At 47.5% G+C, this 23,506-nt stretch overlaps 7 protein-coding genes across 7 annotated transcripts; 2 read left to right on the top strand and 5 right to left on the bottom strand.

Moving 5' to 3' along the window:
• Positions 1-711: 711 nt before the first annotated feature.
• On the bottom strand, positions 712-3,476 carry BHQ10_001446 (uncharacterized protein; the record flags this gene model as incomplete). Its single annotated transcript, XM_040873483.1, has 2 exons — positions 712-1,487; positions 1,547-3,476. 2 exons carry the CDS (start codon positions 3,474-3,476, stop codon positions 712-714), a joined length of 2,706 nt encoding a protein of 901 aa, XP_040729951.1.
• Positions 3,477-4,165: 689 nt separating this feature from the next.
• Positions 4,166-7,120, bottom strand: BHQ10_001445 (uncharacterized protein; the record flags this gene model as incomplete). The annotated part of the gene is made up of 7 exons (XM_040873482.1): positions 4,166-4,898; positions 4,949-5,512; positions 5,566-5,741; positions 5,790-6,286; positions 6,348-6,706; positions 6,762-6,889; positions 6,950-7,120. The coding sequence occupies 7 exons, from the start codon at positions 7,118-7,120 to the stop codon at positions 4,166-4,168; spliced, it is 2,628 nt and encodes an 875-aa protein (XP_040729950.1).
• A 1,039-nt stretch (positions 7,121-8,159) lies between these two features.
• On the bottom strand, positions 8,160-8,646 carry BHQ10_001444 (uncharacterized protein; the record flags this gene model as incomplete). Its single annotated transcript, XM_040873481.1, has 4 exons — positions 8,160-8,298; positions 8,355-8,408; positions 8,466-8,539; positions 8,596-8,646. 4 exons carry the CDS (start codon positions 8,644-8,646, stop codon positions 8,160-8,162), a joined length of 318 nt encoding a protein of 105 aa, XP_040729949.1.
• A 266-nt stretch (positions 8,647-8,912) lies between these two features.
• Positions 8,913-9,659, top strand: BHQ10_001443 (uncharacterized protein; the record flags this gene model as incomplete). The annotated part of the gene is made up of 3 exons (XM_040873480.1): positions 8,913-8,917; positions 9,059-9,137; positions 9,189-9,659. The coding sequence occupies 3 exons, from the start codon at positions 8,913-8,915 to the stop codon at positions 9,657-9,659; spliced, it is 555 nt and encodes a 184-aa protein (XP_040729948.1).
• Positions 9,660-10,448: 789 nt separating this feature from the next.
• BHQ10_001442 (uncharacterized protein) lies at positions 10,449-12,203 on the top strand (the record flags this gene model as incomplete). Its single annotated transcript, XM_040873479.1, has 1 exon — positions 10,449-12,203. One exon carries the CDS (start codon positions 10,449-10,451, stop codon positions 12,201-12,203), a length of 1,755 nt encoding a protein of 584 aa, XP_040729947.1.
• Positions 12,204-13,759: 1,556 nt separating this feature from the next.
• On the bottom strand, positions 13,760-15,076 carry BHQ10_001441 (uncharacterized protein; the record flags this gene model as incomplete). Its single annotated transcript, XM_040873478.1, has 2 exons — positions 13,760-14,609; positions 14,664-15,076. 2 exons carry the CDS (start codon positions 15,074-15,076, stop codon positions 13,760-13,762), a joined length of 1,263 nt encoding a protein of 420 aa, XP_040729946.1.
• A 3,571-nt stretch (positions 15,077-18,647) lies between these two features.
• On the bottom strand, positions 18,648-22,474 carry BHQ10_001440 (uncharacterized protein; the record flags this gene model as incomplete). Its single annotated transcript, XM_040873477.1, has 6 exons — positions 18,648-21,160; positions 21,230-21,313; positions 21,369-21,594; positions 21,650-21,778; positions 21,865-22,352; positions 22,417-22,474. 6 exons carry the CDS (start codon positions 22,472-22,474, stop codon positions 18,648-18,650), a joined length of 3,498 nt encoding a protein of 1,165 aa, XP_040729945.1.
• Between the last annotated feature and the right edge of the window lie 1,032 nt (positions 22,475-23,506).

The following is a 23,506-nucleotide window of genomic DNA, read 5'->3' as shown; positions in this document are numbered from 1 at the left end:
ATCAGTTCCTGAGCCGATCCTGTAGGCTATGCCGAACAAAGCTTGTACGTAGTACTCGTAATAGTGCAATTTATTTTCCTGTCGAGTAATGGAGAGGACGGAGTTAGGGCATCCGAAGTACTACGCGGCCTGGATAATGACATCATTATTCATTTACTGTATTGGTAATGATATTGACTAGTTACTAGTTATACAACTAACATGCATACATAGTTCGTTTCATCCTGAGTAGTCACACAAGATGGACGACGCCCTCTGGACGAGCAGATCTCGAAATTATCAAAGTAATGGTCACATCCTTTGAGGATTTTTTGCTCTATGTTGACTATCATACAATGTACATACAACAGATGAGAACACCGTACTCAGCATCAATTCCAGTGCATAGAGTATAACAAATCGTATGCAGAAGGTTATAGTTCCGGTAAATCAGAAACAAAAGTAGAGATGGAAGTTTGATAACGGACATGGATGGGTGTTAGAGGGGAGATCAACAATAACAAGAGAAACGAAAAAACCTTGGACAGTTTTTTGATTTTTCTGAGAAATTAACACCGCGCCATGTGAACCATGTGAATCGATTTGTAAGAGTCTTGAGGAAGGGGAATGGAGGCACACACAAAGTGAAGGGAAGGGTCAAGATCTTATTGTACATGAGAAGGGGAAGAAAAGAGACATGAGAGGATTTACATTCAGAGAAATAAGAGCTTCCTAGGTAGGGAGAGGGGTCTCATCACGGCCATCTTTGCCTGTGATACCCTCATCGGATACAGGAGGCTCAGGTGGTGCGATTGTACCTCCACCGAAATACTTCGTGAATTCGCCGGTATCCGGGAACGGTCGCGGACCGAGCAGACGAACCATATCGTCGCGAGATAGGACTTCCTTGGACAACAGTTCCTCCGCCACAAGACCGACTTCCTTCTTCTTCTCCGTCAACAGATCTGTGCAGCGTTTGTAAGCCTCGTCGACTATACGGCGGATCTCGAGGTCGATGTTTCGTGCTGTTTCCTCGGAGAAGGGTTTGTGAAGCTGTTGTTGATCTTCCTCGAAATGCAAGGGGCCAATGGCCTTAGACATGCCGAATTTGGTGACCATAGCGCTGGCCATGCGGGTTACTTTATTGAAGTCGTCAGATGCACCGCTGGTGACGGTGTCAAAGTGGAGTTCTTCGCTGACACGACCGCCGAGGGTCATGGCCATGCGGTCCATGAGTTGATTGACGGACATCAAGTAGTTTTCACTGGATGGGAGATATTGCGCGTATCCCAACGCGCCTTGTCCACGGGGAATGATGGAGACCTTGAGTAGAGGGTCGGCCCATTTCAGGTACCAGCCGCAGATCGCGTGGCCGGCTTCATGGTAGGCTACTGTGCGCTTCTCGTCGGGAGAGAGGACGAGAGACTTTTTCTCTAAACCTCCAATCACACGCTCAATGGCTTGTTCAAAATGCTTCATCTTGACACTCTCGGCTTGTTCACGAGCAGCTGTAACAAGTTAGCTTGCGAAGTAGACAAAACTGAAATCAAAGTCAAGGAACACGTACCAACCAAAGCAGCCTCATTGACACAGTTGGCAATATCAGCACCGGCGAATCCCGGTGTCAAAGCAGCAAGACGTCCGCAAAGATAGTCCATATCCTCCTTTGTAAGAATCTTCTTCAAATGGACTCGGAAAATCTGCTCTCTTCCCTTCATTGTTGGTCGGTCGATAGCGATATGTCTGTCGAAGCGGCCCGGACGCATCAGAGCCTTATCGAGGACATCAGGCCTGTTGGTACCAGCTAAAACGACGACTTGCTCAGAAGTGTTGAAACCGTCCATCTCGGTCAGGATTTGATTTAGTGTGCTCTCACGCTCGTCGTTGCCACCGCCAAAGTTCTGCTTGGATCGTGATTTACCGATGGCATCGATTTCATCGATGAAGATAATGCACGGTGTATTCTTTCGAGCATTGGCGAATAAGTCGCGCACTCGAGAGGGACCAACGCCGACAAACATCTCAACGAACTCAGATCCACTGACACTGAAGAAAGGTACACCAGATTCACCAGCGGTGGCCTTGGCGAGCAATGTCTTACCAGTACCTGGCGGTCCAGACAAAATGGCACCACGAGGGATTTTTGCACCAAGTCTCTGGAACTTCTCTGCTTCCTTCAAGAAGCTAACAAACTCCATGATCTCCATCTTAGCCTCGTCCATACCCGCGACATCAGCAAATTTAATCTTGACGTCAGTCTCGTGGTTGAACCGTCTTGCTCGACTCTTGCCAATTCCAAAAATGCTGCTCTGACCACCGGCGCCACCACCTGCTCTCCTCGAAAAGTAAAAGACAAATCCGATCAACAATAGAGTAGGTCCAAAGGACAAAGCAGTGGCGAGCCATGGAACCTCATCAACATAGGCCACTGGCACACGCTGTGAGCTAGGAATGCCCAATTCGTTGTGAGCTTCCTCCAACTTGCGCTCAAAGGAATCAACSGAGCCGATATTGAAGTAGTAGTGGACGTGGCGCTGTGAATTCTGCGAATCCGGCGAGTCGCCTGAGACAGCTTCTCGGTTCAGGTCAACTCGCACTCGAGAGCGATTCATGACAGTCAATTTCTCGACCAGACCCTTGTCAAAGAAATTCGATCGGAATTCCTGCCATGTGATATCTCTGCTAGCCTCGCCGGGAAAGAGAGTGGTGTATAGCATATAGGAAATAATGGAAGTCACAAGAAAGCTGCTGGGGTCGAATTTGAACTCGTATACTTTAGGCCCGCCCTTTTGGTCTTTGTCATCTTTCGGCTTCTGGCCCTGCTGGCCATTGGTCTTTTTCTGCTGCTGTGCACCCCATGTAAATGCTCCCTCGGGTTTCTCTTCGGACAGTTTCTTGAACAAAGCTTTGATTTCGTCGGGCGAGAGCTTCGCGAATTCGGCAGCGCGTACATTCTCCTCGCCGATATGCTGTAGCCAAAACTTGGAGAACTTGTCCCAATCTTCCAGCGTCATGGGTTGCTTCTGATCCACATGTTTTCTGAAAAACTCCTCCATCTCAGGTGGCATATACTTGGCTTCTTTCAACAAAGTCTGGACAAGACGAAGAAGCTCCGCCTCTCGCTGTGGCAGCCCGCTCTCCGAAATCAACTTGTTGATAAACTGGACGGATTGTTGAAGGAATTCCTGCTCATCGGCTGCGCTGTTGAACGTCTTCTTGGCCTGAGGTCCATTCTTCTTAAGTGACTCGAAGAACTCCGCCAACTCCTCATCCTTACTCTTCTGAATCTTCTTCTTGTTCTTATCCTTGTCATCATCTGGCCGTTTCGGGTCCCCGGGGTTGATGGAGGCGTACGATCGTGCCTGACGAGCGCTTATTAATGACCATAATTGCGGTCTTGTGTGGTGCGAATATGTCGATCTCGAGGTCGTGAAGAGTTCTGCGGCACTCCGGGAATACCGTGCGATATTTGCAGGCCGTCGTAAAAGAGTGGCCATCTTGATGGAATATCGCGGAGCCTGAAATGGCCGACGCAGGATCGTTCGCCTTCTAGCAATCAGATGAGGGGAGAAGCTATCGGAGGCGATATGTCAGATCTTGTCGAGCGAATGATGTTGAAGCAAAGCTTCAGGATGGACCACCGGATGATTGGTCTCCTTGCAAAGCTTCTTTCGTGATAGAGTGTCGGGTAGAATGTGATGAGGTCGTCGTGGATCTCCCCAGGTATGGTGACAGCCACAAATCGGCTAGCCTTAATAATGCTTTTTTCCAGGCCTATTTCGGCCGCTTAGTCATCTTTCCGGCCAAACGCGGGCCGAGATCTCTATAAGCCAAGCAGTATATATCTTGTTTAGAATCATACATGTACTGCTTGATTATTCAATATATACCTAGGCATGTAAATCGCCCTAGAGTGGAAAGCCATGTATTCGAAAATTATAGGTTGAGGGCATTGTAGGACAGGAATCCATCAGATAGGGGCCTCAAGAGGGGAGATACCACCAAAGTATCCATAGGAGATTTGAAATAATGTACAAAGCAACAATAATACAAGAATAAAGTCTACCGCTAGACGAGTATAAAACATCCGCAGAAAACAGTTGATATCATCTTCTTTCCAAACGCCAAACTCCTTCCTTCTCATCTAGCGAGCAGAACCGTTTCACATGTCGGGAAAAGATATTGATTACATCCCATTATGCATAGTAGCTTGGAACATATCCGGTTGATCCATATTTGGTAAATTCATCGTAGAGAAGTCTGCCCAATCCCATTCTAGCGTCATTGGCATCTGCCACAGATCTTGAGGTACGAATGATGGCTGGAAAGGATAGAACTGGTTATCAGAAGGTGAAGTGGTGGTTGCTGTGGCGCTAGAGTGCAAATTCGGCTGATCTGCAAAGGAAACTTCGGGGTTGAATACTGGCATGTTCGCATTCAGATCGCCAAAGGTGCTAGACATCATATCGCTAGGGTTGCGCGATTCGACCCCTATTGAGGGTTGGGTCGTAGGTAGCGTGCCTGATGGAGTGCCTTGTTGTTGTTGCTGTTCTCCAGGTGAGAATGCAGTGGCATCCATGAAATTTTCTGAGCTAGCTGTAGGGCCTGATCTATTCGACGTGTCGGCTCTCTGGGTGTTGTTCACGTTCATATCCTCCGTGGCAACTTTGCGTTTTCGTCTTGAGAGCGCTTCTTTCTCGGCCCTGTCGACCACCACTCTGGTAATTCTCTCGAATTCCGCGCAGACACTCAGCATCCGTCTGACGCTGCCATTAGATTCGTCTGAGCCCAACATTGAAAGAAAGTTGACCACAACATTCATTGATTTGATATCTGAACGAGCACGGGCATCCTGTGGGTTTTGCAAGATATTCGCAAACAGCGTAACAAGAGCAGAGACTGGGTAATATAGGACGAGCCTTGGTAAAGTCAGTACAAGTGTATAAGACAGTAGTGTGATGTCGCTTACCATACGCAGGCGAAATCGCCTTGGGGAATATATTTTATCAAATTGATTGATGCTCTTGCAGCGGAAACGCAGATATTGGCAGAAGAGAAGACTCTGGGATTTAATGGCCTTGCATTCAATCCTTGTATAGCATAGTTGGACAAGCGGCTAGTCCAGTAGCCGTGGTGCACTGCCATTCTATGTATCGTAGTCAGGCAGTTGTAGTATGCAAAGTGTAAGATCATCACATGCAGTATCAGGGGTGTGTGTGTTGTCTTGATCTCATTTTCAGGGCGATAGTCGAGCGGTATACTATCCTTCCACTCTTCTAGTTCCTTGTCAAGTTCGCCAATTGTATTCAGAATCTCGCCGTCAGACTGTTTAGCGGCCTTGGTTGAGTATAGTCTTTTGTACACTCTGCTTTGGATGATGGCGAATCGACACATTACCCTGAAGATGTTGAATTGGCCTTCGCCAGTCACCAGGGGAATGAGGCCAACGTTATCAGGAGGTATTTCACTGGGAAGCTCAACGTTCATGTCGTCATCGTCTTGTACCGGAGGTCTCCCAGATCGGAGGCAGATACTATATGACATACATTAGAACGTGTTTAACGGTGGCTGCGTGGTTATACGCACTCTTTGTCCAATAAGTAAGCGATCCAAAAGACTCTTTTACGCTGCTCCACTTCTACTGGGTTCAGGTTGAATAGTGAGCCTCGTTTGTGCAACCCAATACTGTGTGAGAGTCTGATGGCAGCTGCCACCAGGAAAAATGATGGCTGTGGATTGGGAGTGCCTTGCAAGAACAGAGACTACAGAGTGGTTAGCAAGGAATACATATGCTGAATGTAGAAACGCACCATTCCCAGGAGAGCTTGGACACTTAGGAGATCCGTATTACGCATTGTAAGCTCTGTCAAGACACCCATTGCGTTTTTAAGGTAAAGCCAGGCCTTCTTATCCTCTTCTTGAGGAACAAGGTGACTCATCACACGAAGTCTGTGTGAGATAGCTAGTACAATATTGATACTAGCCCACCACCCTGAACCTTCGTAAGGATCTCGTGAATATTGTCGTTCAACAAGATGCATGAAAGTGGGTTCGTGAAACAGAGGAAGGAGAGCATTGAAGTTATCGAAAAAGTCTCGGAATAACGACATGGCCTCTTCCTTTGGAGGCAATGGCTTGAAAACTCGTCGGGCAAAGATATCACTAAATATCTCCGGTTTCCAATATAGCCATTTATTGTCGTCAACATAGGCGGCCTGTATCATATCGTGGAATGATGTGTCACCCGTCTTTTCATTAACCCATTGAATGCCGCGGGGTGAGAATATTGAAAAGCCGGAGGAGGAGCCTGCCAATTATCAGTGTTGGTACAATGTGAAAAAGAACATCGTAAGATATGCAAAACTTACCGATATACCTGGTTTCTCCGCAATTGTTGGTAACAAGGGAACACATCATATCCGACAATGCCTCGACGTCGTGCTCCTTGTCCTCTTGTGAAACAGGTGAGTCGGCCACCCTAGGACTTGAATTTGAGTCTTGTGGCGGAGTAGATTGTAATGAGCCTGTGCGTGATTTGCCGGCATTTTCAATCGATGAGCGAGCGGCGGCAGTAGCACCAGAAAACCCATTGAGATCATTGTGTTGGGCCTGTTGCAGGCGGCGCTCAATTGAAGGGATATCAGTCTCGCTGTCCGCTATACCTGCCATCTTCAACAGCCCCTCTAATCTCCTCATTCGATTTTCTAATCCTTCGATATATTTGGCGCTGCACTCGTCAGTCGCCATGCGATTTTGAAAATATTGTTGCAAGGTAGACATACCCTTTGGGAGGATTCCTCTTCTTTTCAACCTGTGTGAATATGCATTCCGTCTTGTAATTGATGCAATGGGAGCATTTGGGCATCTTGCCATCGCATTTGATCTTTTTCTTGCGACACATATCGCAAGCCTGTATAAACCTCGTCATCAGTCTGATGCCCTAGAACCTGGACATCATCGATAAACGCACCCTTGCTATCCTCCTCCTTTTTGGGTCCCCGTCTCTCTCGTCATCCTGAATCGCTTGACCTGCGTGGCTGGCATTGAACGGACTCCCGCCCGCCATCCCATAGTTGGGATATATCTGCGGCGGCATCTCGTATCCTAGCCCATCTTGTGAATCGTCTGCGAAGCTCTCCATGTTGCGCGAATATCAAAATAAGGGGGTGTTATTTCGGTACGTAGGTCGACCTGTCAGATGACGTCGAGTATCACAGGAAGTTCAAAATTTCAACGCCACTTTCGGAACGAAACTCGACCTCTCTGCGAGACATGTAACGGGAGGTGCTCACATCAGCAGACGTGGACGAATGGGAGGTAGGAGAGCAGCACTGTCAGTTCGATCAGAAGAGGTGGTTACAGGGAGGTCCCTATCTGAAGTTCGAGGCGGTTGCAATTGTGAGTGACTAAGGCTTTAGCGGGGGAGCAGCAGGATGACCAATGCCCAAAGAACGCTTGGTGTGGATCGACAGGCCATGAAGGGAATGGTACGTAGTACTGCTAGTTGCACAGAGAAAATTCGGAAGCCTAGGTTTGCTCAGCTCAGCTCAGCGATGCCTAATTCTCTCGCTTTCTTCATGGAGAAAGCGACCAGAAAAGAAGGTTAAAACTGTGGCGCAGGCGGAATTCGCGGTGTTTTCGTCCGCCGAAATCACGATGTCGTACGCGCAGCCCACTGATTGGGCGATCCATATTAGTCATTGCATCTTGGCGCGGTAATCGATAAGGTCTCGGGTTCTACGGACGACCCGGGCTTGAAAAGTTCCTTTTTGGCCGATCCTTTACTCTGAACAGTCCGTGAATACGAGGGTGCCATATGAGCCACTATGAGTGCCTATCACGTGTAACTACTGTCTCGGTAAGAAATATATATGGCCAGATTCGAACGGCCATGTCATCGTGCGTCTGTGAAGCTCGAACGATATCGTGATAGATCGACAATTACAGACCACTTGAACAATATACATAGTACTTGAGTAGAAGAGCGGCGAGACTGTCACCAAATATCATACATCTGATATATCATCAAACAAAGAAAAAACGCCATGCTATGCAATCCAATGTACAATCAAGTATATATTACGAAAGACAATGCCAAACGACGAGGCTTTCGTTGAGCCGTGTTGTATCTGCCGGCCGAGTATATTGCGCATAGATCCAAATGTCGCAAATCCGTTCTCTCAGAGAGTCTTGTCGAGCAGTTCCTTCGCCTCGTTGATCTTCGTGGCTAGATAAGGGCTTCCGCCTCGATCGGGGTGGTTGAGGAGCATGAGCTGTCGATGATTCTTGCGCACCTTGTCCTTGGTCAATGTTCGCTCTCTATAAAATATCCCGTTAGTCTATGTACTTGGAATGACTTGAAGTGAAGGCCATACGATAGTTCCAGGATCAACGAAGCCTCGCGACGAGTCATTTTGGGTTCGAAGCCACTGCAACATAAGAGTCAGTCTCCGGTTCAACCACGGCAGTTTATTTCTGTAACATACCCCTTGTAAAAAGCGCGGCCAACCTTATTCACACCTCCTCGATAACGTTGTAGCGCGACATATCCGGCACGGCCCTGATTGCATGTCAGTACTTGACGCAACCGATAGCAGCGAAGTTGCGCTCACTCACCAGAAAAGCGGAAGTGGCCAATCCAAGACCAACAAGAAAAGCAGACGCCATTTTCTTTAATTCTCTGAATGAAACCCCGCGACAACTGATGAAGATGTTGATGCTCGAAACCTCGATATCGGAGAGAATCGCCAGGGAGATGTAAAATTGATCAAGTCGGTCTTGGCACTAGCGGCGATATACTCCCACCATACCTAATACAGCTTAGCGTATGCCGCCCCACATAATTTTCTAAAGTCGAATTTGCTTCCTCGACGACTCCAAACATTAACGATTACAGTCGTTTTAAGAACTCATACCAAGAGAAATCATTCAAGATGAGGTATGTCAATCCGCTGAGTTACGAAATGAGAAATACTTACTTACAAATAATACAGGGTGGAAGTGTGCAGTTTTTGTTCTCGTCCGTACGTCGACACCACAATATATCCACGTTCGCAATTTTTCACTAATCGCAGCACAGCGTATATCCTTCCAAAGGAATCACATTTGTCCGAAATGACGCCCGGGCTTTCCGCTTCTGTCGAAGCAAGTGCGAGAAGGTTAGTCTCTTCTACATTCTAGCTGAAACGTTCTGTCTAACGGCTAGGTAGAACTTCAAAATGAAACGCCAGCCCAGAAAGGTGAAATGGACCAAGACTCACCGTGCCCTCCGCGGCAAGGAAATGATCGTCGACTCCTCGCTCCTTCTGTCTCAATTCGCTCAAAAGCGCAACGTTCCCGTCAAATACGACCGCAACCTGGTCGCCGCCACCATCAAGGCGATGGAAAGAGTCGAAGAGATCCGCCAACGCCGCGAGCGCGTATTCACAAAGAAGAGATTGGCTGGCAAATTGGCGCGCGAACGTCAACGCGAGGAAGATCGCAGAGTGGTTGCACAGGGAGAGCACCTTATCCGCAAGGAATTGCGGGAAATGCAGGAACAGAACGTGCCGTTGGGTGCTACATCAGCGGAGAAAGAGAAGGCTGTTGGTACGGTGTTTGGAGAGGAGAGACCAAGACAGAAGAAGAAGGCCAGAGTGTTGGTGGATGGAGGCGTGGAGGAGGAGATGGACGTGGACTGATATACGACGGAATAGAGTGTATGAACGGTCATTCTCTGTTACTGTCTCTTATTTGACGACGGCATGGCGTTATGGGTTTCTTTTGTGTTTTACTTGATGGTTAAAAGCTTTCAATTTATTTTGTTTCCTTGAACATAGACTGACGATGGGCTTGACGTCCGTTTCAAAATGTTATTTCTCAAGTCAATGATTTTTTGAGTAGTCGACGTTTGTCATAGGGTATAAGACATCGTCGAATTTGCATCTAGAGGCCACCGAGGAGGATCTCTGCATTGGTGGCTACAAACAATATGGCGTCTGAATGAAGATAGTCGTCGGCGTTCCTAAGCGGAAGTGTCGAGACAATGGATAGCTTCACACCTACCCATCCGTTCATTTGCTTTCTACGTCACTCAAAACATATCCTCCTTTGTTACTTGACACACATAAAGGGAACCGCAAACATTCAGCACCTCTGGACTGACCCCCATTTMCCTTCCGCTCTACCTCAGTATCACTGGGAAAGTCCGCCAACCTCAAAATCACAAGCCACTGGGCAACCTTGCTGGGCGTAGTATGGATTAATAAAATCTTCCTACCGTTTGTAAGGAGTGTCCTCGGGGTATACCAACCCCTCTATATCTTTTCCTCCTGGCTCTTTTCTTCTTTTTCGTCTCCATCTATCTCCCACCACATTCCTCATCAGGCACATCTTTCCAGCGAAAGCGAAATATTGACTATCGAGCTCGTCATCAAGTCAAACCTTTTATTCATCTGCTTCTCTGCCTTAGGAAAGCCAAATTCGTCAACATGCTGATCTTCCCTCTCTATGGCATCTGTGCCATCGCACTAACCGGTCTCTTTTTCCCCTGGATAGAAGCACTCCAAGAGCCGTCCATCGCACTCTTCTACTCTGCTAGTGCAATCTCGCAAGACTACTTCAAGGATTTCAGCGACTGGCTTCAACTTTCGACAAAAGATGCTGGACGCGTCCTCAGTCGTTCCTTTTCCTCGCTTCCTCTGGTCGTATATCTTCCTACGCCGAGCAGCAGCAACAGCAACATCTGGAACGGGACAAAGGAATTCATCGTAATTCCAAGTGACTCGTCACTAGCGACCATAAACCAGCTTGAGAATTCACTTAGTCTATTGACTCCGTTCAAGGTCCATCCTCCTCGTTTTCCTCCTCCATTTCCAGATCATGAAAGTGGAAGCGCGGTTTATAATGATGCGGGTGAGGCATTTGATACGGAGGAACTGACTAATTCCAATGATGGTTTACCCTTGTTTCTTGGGCTGGTGCTTTCGGTGCTTGCGGCGTACCATTTAGTGATTTATCTTTTGTGGGAAAGGAAATTGGCAAAACTCAATCGACGAGCGGATGAGGCGAAGGCGAGGGCATTGAATTCCTTGGAGGATCTCAGCAAGGCCAAGATCGTGCTCGACAAGACGGAGGATTTGTATCTGAAGGGGGTTCTGGGTGGTCTCGAATCGACATCGAAGCAATCTGAGATAAGAAGCAGCAGTAGCAGCGAGGCACAGATCCAAATCCTAGAGCATCTCTACGTATTGGAGGACTCTCCATCTGCGGCAGCGCCAACCCTATTCTCGTTCAAGCGGTGGACGATGCCAAAATCGGAATTCGAATCAACGTACGGCGCTATTCCGCGCGCTTCTTCCGCTGAGCGCTCGATTGTGGTGCCACAATTGCCAATCGATGAATCTTCGAAAAGGAAGAGGTCGGATTCCGATTCTGGAAACGGGAACGACGACAAGGGTCCTGCAGTGCCAAGAAATGTTCATTTTCTGACTCGACAATCAGACAGCGGTGGCCGCTCGACAGTCATACGTGTTTCTGATCATAGCTTGACCGTGGTACCGAATCTCCACGTCGAGAGGCCTTCAGAGCGTAAAAGGCGATCCATCCCGAAGTCAGCTAGACATCCACGTCCGCAACGCCTTCCATCGAGACCCGCCGTCCTTGGCATAATCAGAACACCGCCCATGGTAGATATCCACGCCGGGGATCCTTCAGATACGAATCTAGGGCGACGAGAGCATGTCATATATCCCTCGACTACGGTAGATATCCGCGTCGAGGGCGCCTCAGATCGTGATCTCGGCGAGCCGCAGGCCTCCATCCCGTCAGAATCTATGCCATCCGTCTCTATCAAGAAGACAGCCGAGCCCTCAGCCATGGTAGATATCCACGCCGAGGGCGCCCCTGTCGCCAAATTTACCGGCGCGGGGAGTCAGCCTGAGCCACCAATTGTCGAGTCAGGTCAAAACGATGGATATGACATTTCGACATCCATTCAACCAACAATCCTAGCTCCAAGGACGCCGTCTGCAGCAACAGCAACAGCAACAACAAGGGTCGAGGTGCAAGCCTCCCCTCAAAGTCCGACAGAGTCACCGCAGACAGAGCAGCCAAGCGGTCGTCGTCGAAAGAATCGGATGGGTCAACGACAACGACGCAGACTGCGTGAGATGCGCGAGAATCGTGGGTGCGAAGCTATACAGCAGTCCTCACAACAGGGTGACGAGTCGTTCTTCGACAAGTGACGTTCCATGTATGCTTGTGATGATGTTCGGGGAGATACCCACGTGTATTTTGACTGCTTGGTACGGCGTACTTGGCTGCATGTTTACCCGTACATGTTTTTATTGCCTGTATCGTTATTACTGCGTACGTACAGGGTATCTAATCCCCTCATTGTCAACTCATCGCCAACTCATTGTCAAATTACAAAAAAATCCAACGCAGAAAAAAACCCCATTTCCCTGGTCCGGTCAGCATGTAAAGGCTGGGCGTCTGCTTTGAGAAATTTCCCCGGACTTGAGAGTTCCCCAGATTTGTCGTTACATTTCGGTTGAGGATTCCTAATCCGGTCAATCAATTCACAGAAAGAAATTAAGAATTTCAAAGGGTCCCTCTCAAAATACTGGTACGTAAAAGAGCCATCCCTTGCGTGCTTTAATACAGTCCCATACACTACGGAGTGTACAGCAAAGTGTACAGAACTGTGGGGGAATAATTTCTCCGCTGTAAAGTAAGAGCACAAACACGCAAACTCCGCCTTGTGACCCCCAACTCTCAGTCTGGACTGACCAAAGAATGACAATTGGAACGAATTGAGTAGACGAACAGACAGGATAATAAATCCACAAAATCCCATTGTTCGTTCGTTCATTCATTCAATTAATTATCCCTCATTCCAGTCAAATCAACCAGAAAAAAAAAAAAAAAAAAAAACAACCGTATGACTTTATCACCGATCCAAAGCAGCAAATGGATACTCGTGACTTGTCCACAGCCCCCAGTCCAGTCCAGTTCAGTTCCTAGGCGCTGGCCCCATGTGACCATTATTCACTCGTACGCTTTTTGTGGTGGATTGTGGAGTAGCAGCCATTACCTGTTTCCTGTACTCCACACTTCTCAGTTCGCACAAAGAAAAGAAACCCAGACCAGACGAAAGCTGCTGACCCAAAAAAATAATTTGTGTGGACAGACAGAAAAGAAAAATTGTTGTTCTGTCTGAATGCATGAAACAGGAAATTGGTCGGATTTAGTCGGATCAAGGCAGTGGCAATTCGCAAGTGCGTGGATTATCCACGTACGTGTAAGAGTTGAGAACCCTGGAGCCTGGCCTCGGTCCGGAGATAATATTGCTAATAATAATTGTAGCATGGTGATAGGATATAACATAATATTCAATTGACTGACAGTACAGTACAGTCGCGCCCGAGGGCAAGGGACAATGTATACAGATAAGATAATCATAATACAACGCTGAAAATGCCTATCGCACAAAAAGAAAAAAAAAGGACTCGATTACCTAAAAGTAAAACCAAGTCGGTCGTAAGACGACGTTCGTATCCCCATACATACACGTATACAGACACTAGTACACTAGTCAATGATAATGATGATGATGCTTTGCTAGACACAGAGACAAAAGAAACATGACGCAAAAAGTATTCAAAAGAAAGGCACAGGCACAAAGAGGCACAGGAAGCAAATGGTTCGTACAGTGTCGTAGCAGAAGAAAATGGTGTGACCGATTTGAAAGGAAGAGATCTGAAACAATCCAGCCTCTCTCAATCGTAGCGAGGGATGATTACTCCTCCATACGTCCAAAAACGCCATCGTCATCGTCGTCGTGCATCTGGCGGCTGCCAAAGTCGACGTCGTTGTTGCGACGGTGTCTCGACTCGCGATCTGCGTCACCCATCTTTACGTCTCGCTCATCCGAGACTTTATAGGATTGCGATGGATCGAGTGAAAACGATCCAAAAACTGCCGGAGTAGATCCGGCCACGCCCACGCTGCCAGCGTTGCTAATTCCACTTTGCTGGCTCAGATACCGAGCGGGTAGAGGGGGTACTGGTGGGACGTCCGAAGATCCAGCAATGGCACTCGAGCGAGGAGTGCCAAAATTGCAGAGTCGGATCGCCGCTGCGAGGTCGCTTGCCTCGCTGTCTTCCTCGTGAATGCCCGTAGTCTCCGCTGTCGACGGACGGGTGTCGATGCTGGAATGGCGGAAATGAGAAAATGCGGGAGAGTGCAGTGAGTTGTCAGCATATGAGCTGGATGCAACAGACTGGTATGATCGGGAGAATGCCGAAGGGAGGTTGTAGTTGTAGTTGCGAATGCCATATGGCTTGTCTTCCAACTCAATGTCGTCCTCGTCCATTGGCGGCGGTGTCGTCTCTGCAGAGCTGATGCCGTCGTGGATATCAGAAGAGGCACCGGGAGACGCGGAAGAGTTGTCCGACTCGATTTCATGAGTCTCTGCTTCCATAGATGCCGCTGCCGCCGCCGCCGCCGCCGCTGTGACCTCTGCAGCAGCGTCGGCAGTTTCTTGGTTCATAGCAACCAACACCGTAGCAGCCTCGAGCAGCTGCACTTGCTGGTGCTTGGAAATCAAAAGCTTCGACGTAACAGCCCACGCCGGATTGTGTTCCCACCTGAGACTAGGTCAGCCAACTAGCACCGGAGACAGAGAAGTCGGAGATACGCACATGTGCTTGGTCAAACAACTGCTGTGCTTGTATCCCTTGCCACATTGGTCACAACGTAATTCTGTAGACACGCGCTTGCCTTCTCCGCGCACCAGGTGCGAGCCTTCGCTGGCTCGTCGATTCCGATTCTTGGTAGCGACATGCTTGTCCTCATGACCTGATCCTTCGACAGCGACATTCTCATCAATCGAAATAGGCGAGGGTTTGCGTCCAATGCTGTCGGGACTCGCGGCGTGGATTCCGCGGGAGAGGTAGGAGCTGAAGCCCGATGTGGCGCCAATGGAGGTTGACTCGGTTCCCCGGCGGCTCATACTTTTCCGGCGAGTGACACGATGGTTGGCGTTGATGGCACCCAAGGATATGGAGTGCGAGTGAGAGCGTTGGGCTTGAGGTTGTCGGACGGGAGTGCCCATTTGCGGGACGGGGCGGGAGACGGAGGTTTCCTGTTTTGTTTAATACCATAACATTGAGGAGCATATAGGAGGGAGAAGTACCTTAAACGAGGCCATGATATACGAATTCCTGCAGTCACAGCCCTACACGAAGATCGGGTTGCTGGCTTGACTGAGGAGGCCGGACAATGCAGCAGGCGGCTATATAGATCCGATATATATATACAGGTATGGATAGGATCGATCCCTATATAGTGAATTGCGTGTGTTGAGTGTCTGTCAAGTCAGATATGGCTTKGRAGTCGGGCTTGTCGTTGAGAGTTGAAAGGCGAAAGAAAGTTGGCTGTGGTGGTGTGGTATAATGGTGGGTGACAATGGCGGCGATATGAGTGTGGAAGGTGTCGGGAGAGGCTGAGTAGGTAGAAAGAAGAAAGAAGTACGTACTCGGGGCGGAAGGACTGTCAAAGGTGTTTCAAGAAGCAAAAAATATTTGAGTGTGTTTGGTCGGAGAGAAAAAGTCCAAAGTTCAAAAGTATAGGGAGGAGAAAGAAAGTGAGTAATGGCGTGAGAAAGGGCAGAATGAGGAGAGCTCCATTCAGGTCAAGCCAGGTGGGCGCGGGCGTGGGCGTGAGAGGCAGAGCGTGGATGGATGGGCCGAGAGGGGAGGAGAATGAGTCCGAGAGAGGCTAGTGGCAGGGCTAGTGAGCGAGAGKGGCTTCATCCMGTTAATTTGGGCCGTGGGCTTTGCGTGCCAATGGCTGACCACGATCGACGCATTTTCGCGGGGATACATACAGTGTACTATGTAGTACTGCGTACGCCGTATTAGAACGGTAATTTACGTCCGTTTGCGCCTTCCTATTTCTCTGCATACCTACACAGTACTGTAGTCCATCTGACTGTGTATTGGTATATTTCAATATTATTATTCAGCTGATATCCACGAAGGTTAATTAACGACGTATTTATTAGAAATGTCTATTGGCAGTAGCGCTAACACACCCAATGGCGAGCAGCGCACCGTGTGACTGACTCGGTCTGGTTTTTGCAATTGTACCAGATTTATCAATGCTACATAATATTATCCTAGTCGGTCAGGTTGGAAAAAGCAAAAACGAGTTCGTGCAGCTGTACGTACTTAGTAGTTGTACATACATAAGTAGGTACTACTAAGTAGTAATACTAAGAGTAAAGTACCTGAGTGCAAGGAACCGGAGAGAACACAGGCGAATGGGGGCAATACGACGCCCTCATAGGCAAACTAGGTGCGTCGCCTGGTGGAGCCGCGATAAGTCATTGCTTTTGGACCGTATTACCGAGCAGATAGTAGACTGTCTGACTCTGTACAGCATGGAGTGCTATCTCACTAATCATAAAAAATTTATTAATGTGGTTTCCGTCGTTAGATAAGGGTACGATTGGGTTCGCAATACGCACTGTCTTCGGTCTTACAATTGATAATTGTTTCTATCGTACTTATCTATGGTGGTGGGTTCGGTAAGCTGGCGGACTCCATAGCTTATCATCGTCAGCCTTGCCTGCTGTCTGATCTGATCCATGGTAGACATAACCACCATCCTAGGGGCGCGGATGAAACAATTCCTGCGCCAGCACGATCTCATGCAAATAATTTCAAGCATGTACTCTATTCCGACATGCAAAAATAAGTATCTACTTGGCAACATTACTCCAGTACTATGTAAAGACAGCTGACTAGCAGCAGGACGTGCGCAGAATGACCGGCATGGCCAGACCCCTATCAGCCCCACCGACAGCTGTCCGATTTGCGTATCGTACTACCATTACACACATGATACCGCCCCTGGACAGCAGCCAGTCAGCGGCTCAGCCACGGCCTTGCTTCAGGAACGATCGATCTGCCTGACACGATAAAAATATAAAAATAATTTTGAAACATACAGAGTACTTTTTATCCGTACACAAATAGCAATTCCAAGAAAAGGAAATTAAATTAAATTAAAATTCCGTATAGATATTCTGAATACAGTTCGTCTCAAGTCTCAATTGTGCTCGATTATCACCTGACTGCGTAATGTACCATACATACTACGTAGTCGGTAGACTGTCTTATCTTTGGCAAGAGTGGGTTAGGTAAGCCATCAGCTGGCCGGCTAATGACGTGACCTCGTCCGTATCAACGTTACCACCACGTATCCTTGACGTACGTATTATTCGTCCTCCGTACGGACGGAGCAATGGTCGTATGTACGGAGGCGTCCGGTTTCGTTCTCACTCTCTTAAGTTTGAACTCTATGGAAGGAACACGATCGTCAGGTACATGCTGAGCAACCAACAATACACAATTGATCAACAACTCTATCTCACTCGATAGATTGCTGCTCGGAAGATGATCCCATAACACAATAACATACACAGTAATGTATTTGGTGATCCTCTACTCTCCTAGCTGATTCGGCCAGGATGCGAACCGATCATCCATCCGCATACCTTTTTCGACCTTCTTAACCCGCTTTTCGCTGTACAACATCGAGCAGCTATTCTAATACCCAGTAATTAGCGGAGATTTTAGCCCGGTCTACAGATTCTAGATTTCTCGTTAGTGCTGCGTACAGTTAAGCGAAACATGCTGCAAAGGAAATAACGTCATTGTTTGTTCCAGCTGATCCACGTTGATCGCTGATTGGAATGGATTGCGAATCGAAGGGGTTAGGGCTCATTCCGTGTTTTACATAATCCCTCATACTATTCACAGACACCTTACTCTTCGTGACCTGAGTCGGTTTCACCGGCTTGCGGGCCGAGATTCTCCTAGATGACGTACGTGTCAACAATAATTATTTATTTTTATTTTTTTGTCCTTGGAAAGAAAAAAATTGAAAGAAAAGAAAAGTTGAGAATGATCCTCCCCAAACAAGGAAGCGTATGGAGCTGTTTCGTACGGATACACGGCAGTGGATGAAACTAAAACATTCTACTCCGTGCATCTTTGAAGCAAACCCGCAAATTCGTCGCGAACGATTCATGAAGGGCTTGTGGATGCGCTTTGACGTCATATATTCGATGAGTTGATCTGACAGGGAAAATAAAATGGGTTGAGTCGGTTAGATCTTGGAAATTTTGGTTGTTGATACGGTTATTTGTCGTTACTTTCTAGAAGGGTGATCGGGGTTGGGGTGAGGCTGCTGTTTGTTCCATACAGATTTATTGGGTGTTTCGTATCGGACTCCGAAGAATCTTCTTTCTATGTACGCTTTGAACTTTTACTTATTGATACGTAAGTCAATAGCGCACCTCGGCTCGTTTCGTCTGATCTCAAAGAGACAAAGCCACAATAGTGTGACCGTTTACCCGAATAGGTAATAGTGCCTGCCTCAATAGTCAAGGCAATAAAAGCTTAGCATCGACTTCTCTTTCTGACTTTCTAGTAGAGACATCACCATTTCGCTATCTTCAGCACAGCTATAGCACACCACCTCTACTTCTCGCGTTCCCTGCGATGACGTTGAGGAATAGACTACGCCATGGCTACCGCCATGGCCACAAGCTTTCCATGAAAACTGCATTTTGGTAGCCATCCCCTGCATTCGGTGAACCCGATGCCGGAAAGTTACTAGGTTGGATGTAAATCGGCATGTTTGCTCAACAGTTGCAGAATTTCCCCCGCCTTATCCTCGTTCGTGGAATTTCTGTCTTTCAATCCTGCCCGACCTTCTTTATCATAACTGAGGGCTGAAACTGGACTCATGCCGCCGTCGCGAATTAAGAGTGAACACATTTCCAAATCGCCAAGCTGCACGGCCGCTCGCAAAGGATTTTGTTGTCCATCGTGATAATGGCTAGTCCAGTCGGGGCTACTCTCGGAGATAATTATTTTTGCGATTTCATATCGATGTTCCGAGGCCAAGGCGTTCGTAATAACCCGCACGAGTGCTGTACTGCCCTGATGATCAACTTGATGAACGCCCTCGCGATAACGGGGAACAAGAACGCGAAACATTGCCGGGTTGCAAATCGTGGATGCCAGGTGGAAGACGTTCTCACCGCAGCAGTTTTGGTATTGAAGGTGAACTTCAATGTCTTTCATTGTCAGAAGACACTCTACTGCGTCAACATGATTCCCTAGCACAGCCTCCTCGATTGATTGACGCGTCGGCTCAGCAAATGCTGGTGGTTGTTGTTCACCGCGGGACTCGCGCAGCAATTCACTCCTGAGCTCTACGTTCTGCTGAGCGTTCGTAACCAGCCGCCGTATTATCGGCATACATCCTGCGCGGGCAGCAATGCACAGAAGTTCGTTACCCCAGTGTTCCCGGACCATTTTATCGGTCAGAGAGTCGACGAGGTCATACACAACTTCCCAATTGTTGTGTCTTTTTCTAGGGTAGAACCAATTTTTGATGACGAGACGAAAAGACTCGAGATTTTGCAGCTGATGATCACCTTTGTAATTTAGAAATAATATCCTGAGCCGCGATATGTCGCCCCATTGGAGGACCTGATCGGCGGCGCCTATCAGAGGGTTCGGAAGATACTTCTCCTCATCGAAATTTGAGTTCTCCAGCATGTAACATAACATTGCTTTCGAACCAAAGAGTGAAGTTATGCTGAGGGGGTCATACAGAGTATAGTCGAATTCTTCTCTAGGGTTGATCGCGCAAATTGGGCGGCGGTTTTGTTCAATCCAATTCTTGAGTCGGGTCGATCCCCGTTTACAAACACTCTCTAAATGTTCGAGGCTGGGGAAAAGTGCTGAATTAGCACTAATCGCGCCAAAATGACCCGTCCAGTGGCACGATGCGTAAACGAAGAACTCGCCAAAGCCACGTTCAGTTGGATCGTACCGAATCATATCGTCTTCCCAGGTATCCCACGTACAATATGGATCATACTGGACTGATTCTTTGTCCTCATCGAACAAGTCGGATCCCTGTGGCAGCTCTGAGATTGCGACGAACTCCTCGGGGAACAGATCTCTGTTACCAATATCATCCAGTAGGAGATACCTGACACAAATATCCAGCATACACGCTTCCAGGTCCTCAACGATTCTTTCCTCCGAATTGGCTCTATCCCCTGCTAAGGCCGGACGATAACCAGAAGTCCATTTCTCTATAATGAACTCCTTCACTGACTGGTGTACGAGCCGAACTTGACGCTTCTTGATATCACTGAAATCAGTGCGAGAGATGAAAGGGTCAATAAGACTCATAAGCCTTTGATGATCTACTTCCTCAGTAAGAGCGGTGACATTGGTGATACCGTGACTCACACCCAATGTCACCGCCCAGGCGAGTTCCACTATACTTAGGGGCCTGCGAGAAACGGCGAGAAGCTTTAGAGCTGTACGGGCGAGGCCCTCATTTTCATGGTCATCTGAGGTGCAGCGTGAAAAAATTTCAACATATAAACCCGAAAGCTTTGGTGGTAACAAAATAGTTTCCAGGAAGCGTTTCATCGGTACTTTCATCCTTATTTTGCGTATTTTAATCAAATTGACTGTCATCTTTGTCCAGATTGCGCTCCCTTCCGCCAGCTTCGATAACTCGTCTATGACGAGCTCCTTTACGTCTGTCGATCGGTTTGTCAGCTGCCTCTCAACTGTTGCTTCGGCAATGATGCGGTCTCGCTGTATGTCGGAAATTAGGTCAATCCGTGGTATTTTGTCCAACTGCTCCAATATTTCTTCCTGGGGCCGGGAAGACAATATAATTTTCAATACTGGTACCTCTTGTGATAGAGTTTTCAGTATCTTTAGAAGATCATTACGAGATTCTGTACTGCACTCATCCAGACCGTCAATAAGGACAAACATTGGGCGATCAACAGCTTTCAGCAACTTTTGCAGAAACTCTTCCATGGTTTTGATATTTGTTGCGGGATCGATATTTCCGGATGCCTGAGCCTGCTTATACATCTCGAAAAAAGGTTTTTGCAGGCCAGGAAGCTGTTCAAGGAGCGAGAGAATCAAAGCCGAAAGAATTTGGATAGCCTCGCCTGTCTCATCGTCCCGGCAGTAGTAGTAACATAATTTTGGCTGAGGTATTTGAGACGTGTTCCTTCCATTGAGTTGGTCAACGAGATATGCCATAGCAACAGTCTTTCCGTGGCCCTTATCACCCAGAACTACCAGTTGTCGGGATTCGGAAGCATGAAACCAGCTTTCAAATTGGGGCGTTTTCAACAAGAACTCACAGGCCCGGTCAGCTCTAAGACTCTGCAATTCTGAGTGGTATGTGCTCTGGCCGCGGATCTTGTCAGTACCTAGCCATTGAGTAACTGAGATGGAGTAAGTAAGGATTTATGTCACACACTGAGATGCATGGCAACTCACTTTCCGAGTGGTAGAGCATGGCTTGTATATCTTGCGTAATCCTAAGTACCGATTTCTCAATAAGTTTATGGAGGATGTCGGCACATTTCAGAAAATCTTGGACGATACTTGGCAAGCGGTCATTCTCCATGACCATTTTCATGATCAGTTTTACTCCTTTCCTAGTAAGAATGTCGAATGCAACTTTGTAGAATTCCAAAATTTTCTTGTATACCACAACGAGCGCCTGCAACTGTCAGAAAATACTCCCATGAAAATTGTGCGACCCAGAGATTCATTACTTTGTGGATATCTTTGTCATCCGCTTTCTGGCCGAGCGTGTCACAATCATCGATGTACGAGATATGCTGTAACATTTCGACAATCTGATCTTCAAATTTCACATCGGCACTTGCAACGCTGATAGCGATCTGCGCGGCAAGTTAGTATTGCCATGTCATGATCTCTGTCAAATTCAATTCGACACATTTAGGAAATCAAATAGATTATGGCTTACTGCAGTCACACCCTTGAGCACGCCAACAACCGTCGTTGCAACCGGCTCGAGCTCCGCCAACGGACTTGCCAAATCTAATGCTAGTTTGAAATTCTCGAGAGGCTTTTTCGCTTTCTTTAAAACTTCCATACCCCTCACAAAAGCCGATTTTTGATTGACGTCTTTGTCGATCTCTTCAAGTTTTTCGAATAATTGAGCGACACTGCTTCCCTTGAGAATAGTGATGTCCATCTCATCTTGCATACTTTCGACTGCTTCGCGATAAGCCGCACTCCAAAGATCCGAACCAACAATGCCGCCGTCAATGTCATCAAGTTTAACCTTAGTCGGCTTAGTAGCAGCAACACTACTTTCAATCTTCTTGGGTAGGGAGGTGCTTTGGCTTGGCTGACTTTCAGTCTTTTTGACCTTGGTTCCGACGTCAGGAACCGTAACCTTAGTCGCCTGATCAGGTGGTGCCGGGTCGATGGTGGATATTGTAGACTGCACTATTGGAGCTGAACTTTTCACAAGGTCAACACTATTGTTTCAATTGAGGTTTGTATCTCCTACCTGGTTTGAAGACCTGGCTTGGTTTTCGGGCCAGGGATCGATTGAGCGCTGGCTTCATTCTGGCGACTGGATGACCTATTTCGGAATCGGTCAAATCGATGGAATAGTCTATGCCGGTAGTCTTTGTTTTCAGTTGGCGCCGTCATGATTCTGACGCTTTTCCAATTTCTTCGAAGCTATTAGACAGGAAATGACCTCGTGAGTCTTTCTGTCGCATGTAGGAGTAAAGATCATGCTATATCTCTTGTGTGTATGTTGGAATATTGTATTTACTAAATCAGGGCCACTTAGTCGTCAATAAAGTAGACAATTTCAAGCCGATAAGTACAGCAATTCCCTCACAGCAAGGATGATTCGATTGGACATTGTAGTCTTAGCGCCGAACCCCTTGTTATGTGCATTGTGGCGTAGTACACACGGGTTCGCACTTGACTGGCGCGCGCGATATGCCTTGCCGCTTGATTACTGCCACCGACAAAGGAGACGGTGATGAAAATAGAATCATGATGCGGAGCTAATTCCTAGGTCCAAAGTCTGGCAGAGGTGAGGCGGACTAAAATGCATAGTTAAAGCAGCCTGCATAGTGCTGAAACAGATCTGAAGGCGGATGTTTCAAGAAGCTGAACCGGCGGCAAGGACCAGAGTTGTACTTGTCTTGACGCTCATTGGTCTTATCATAGCATGAGGAGACTTTCCAGCCATTGGATAGTCGACCAGAGTTGTTACTTATTGACATGAGGATGGTTTCAAGCGTAAAATATGATGTTTGCATTATTTGTTTGTGTTATCGTATCAGCTGCATCATCAACCAGATTAAGACATTCTACAAAGACATGGTGGGTGTACAAACACAGTGAGCAACTAAGATCTGGTCTCGACAAGTCACTAGACAATTTTTAGATGGATGAAAAGAAGACGATCTGATCCAACTGGCAGGTCAGCGGATTCTGAGATCAGATGAGCCCACACTACCGTAACCCATCCCAGCTTAGCGTACTTTGACTCCATTCGCTCACCTGCAACATCAGGCCTACCTACATTTCCTAGCTGTACAGCGAATAAGGCTGAATGAATCAAGTTCCAATATCTC

The sequence above is a fragment of the Talaromyces amestolkiae genome (genome assembly GCF_001896365.1).
Source record: "Talaromyces amestolkiae strain CIB chromosome Unknown scaffold2.1, whole genome shotgun sequence".
Taxonomy (NCBI): domain Eukaryota; kingdom Fungi; phylum Ascomycota; class Eurotiomycetes; order Eurotiales; family Trichocomaceae; genus Talaromyces; species Talaromyces amestolkiae.
Note: the sequence above shows the minus strand (reverse complement) of the source record. Positions and strands in the feature narration are given on the sequence as shown.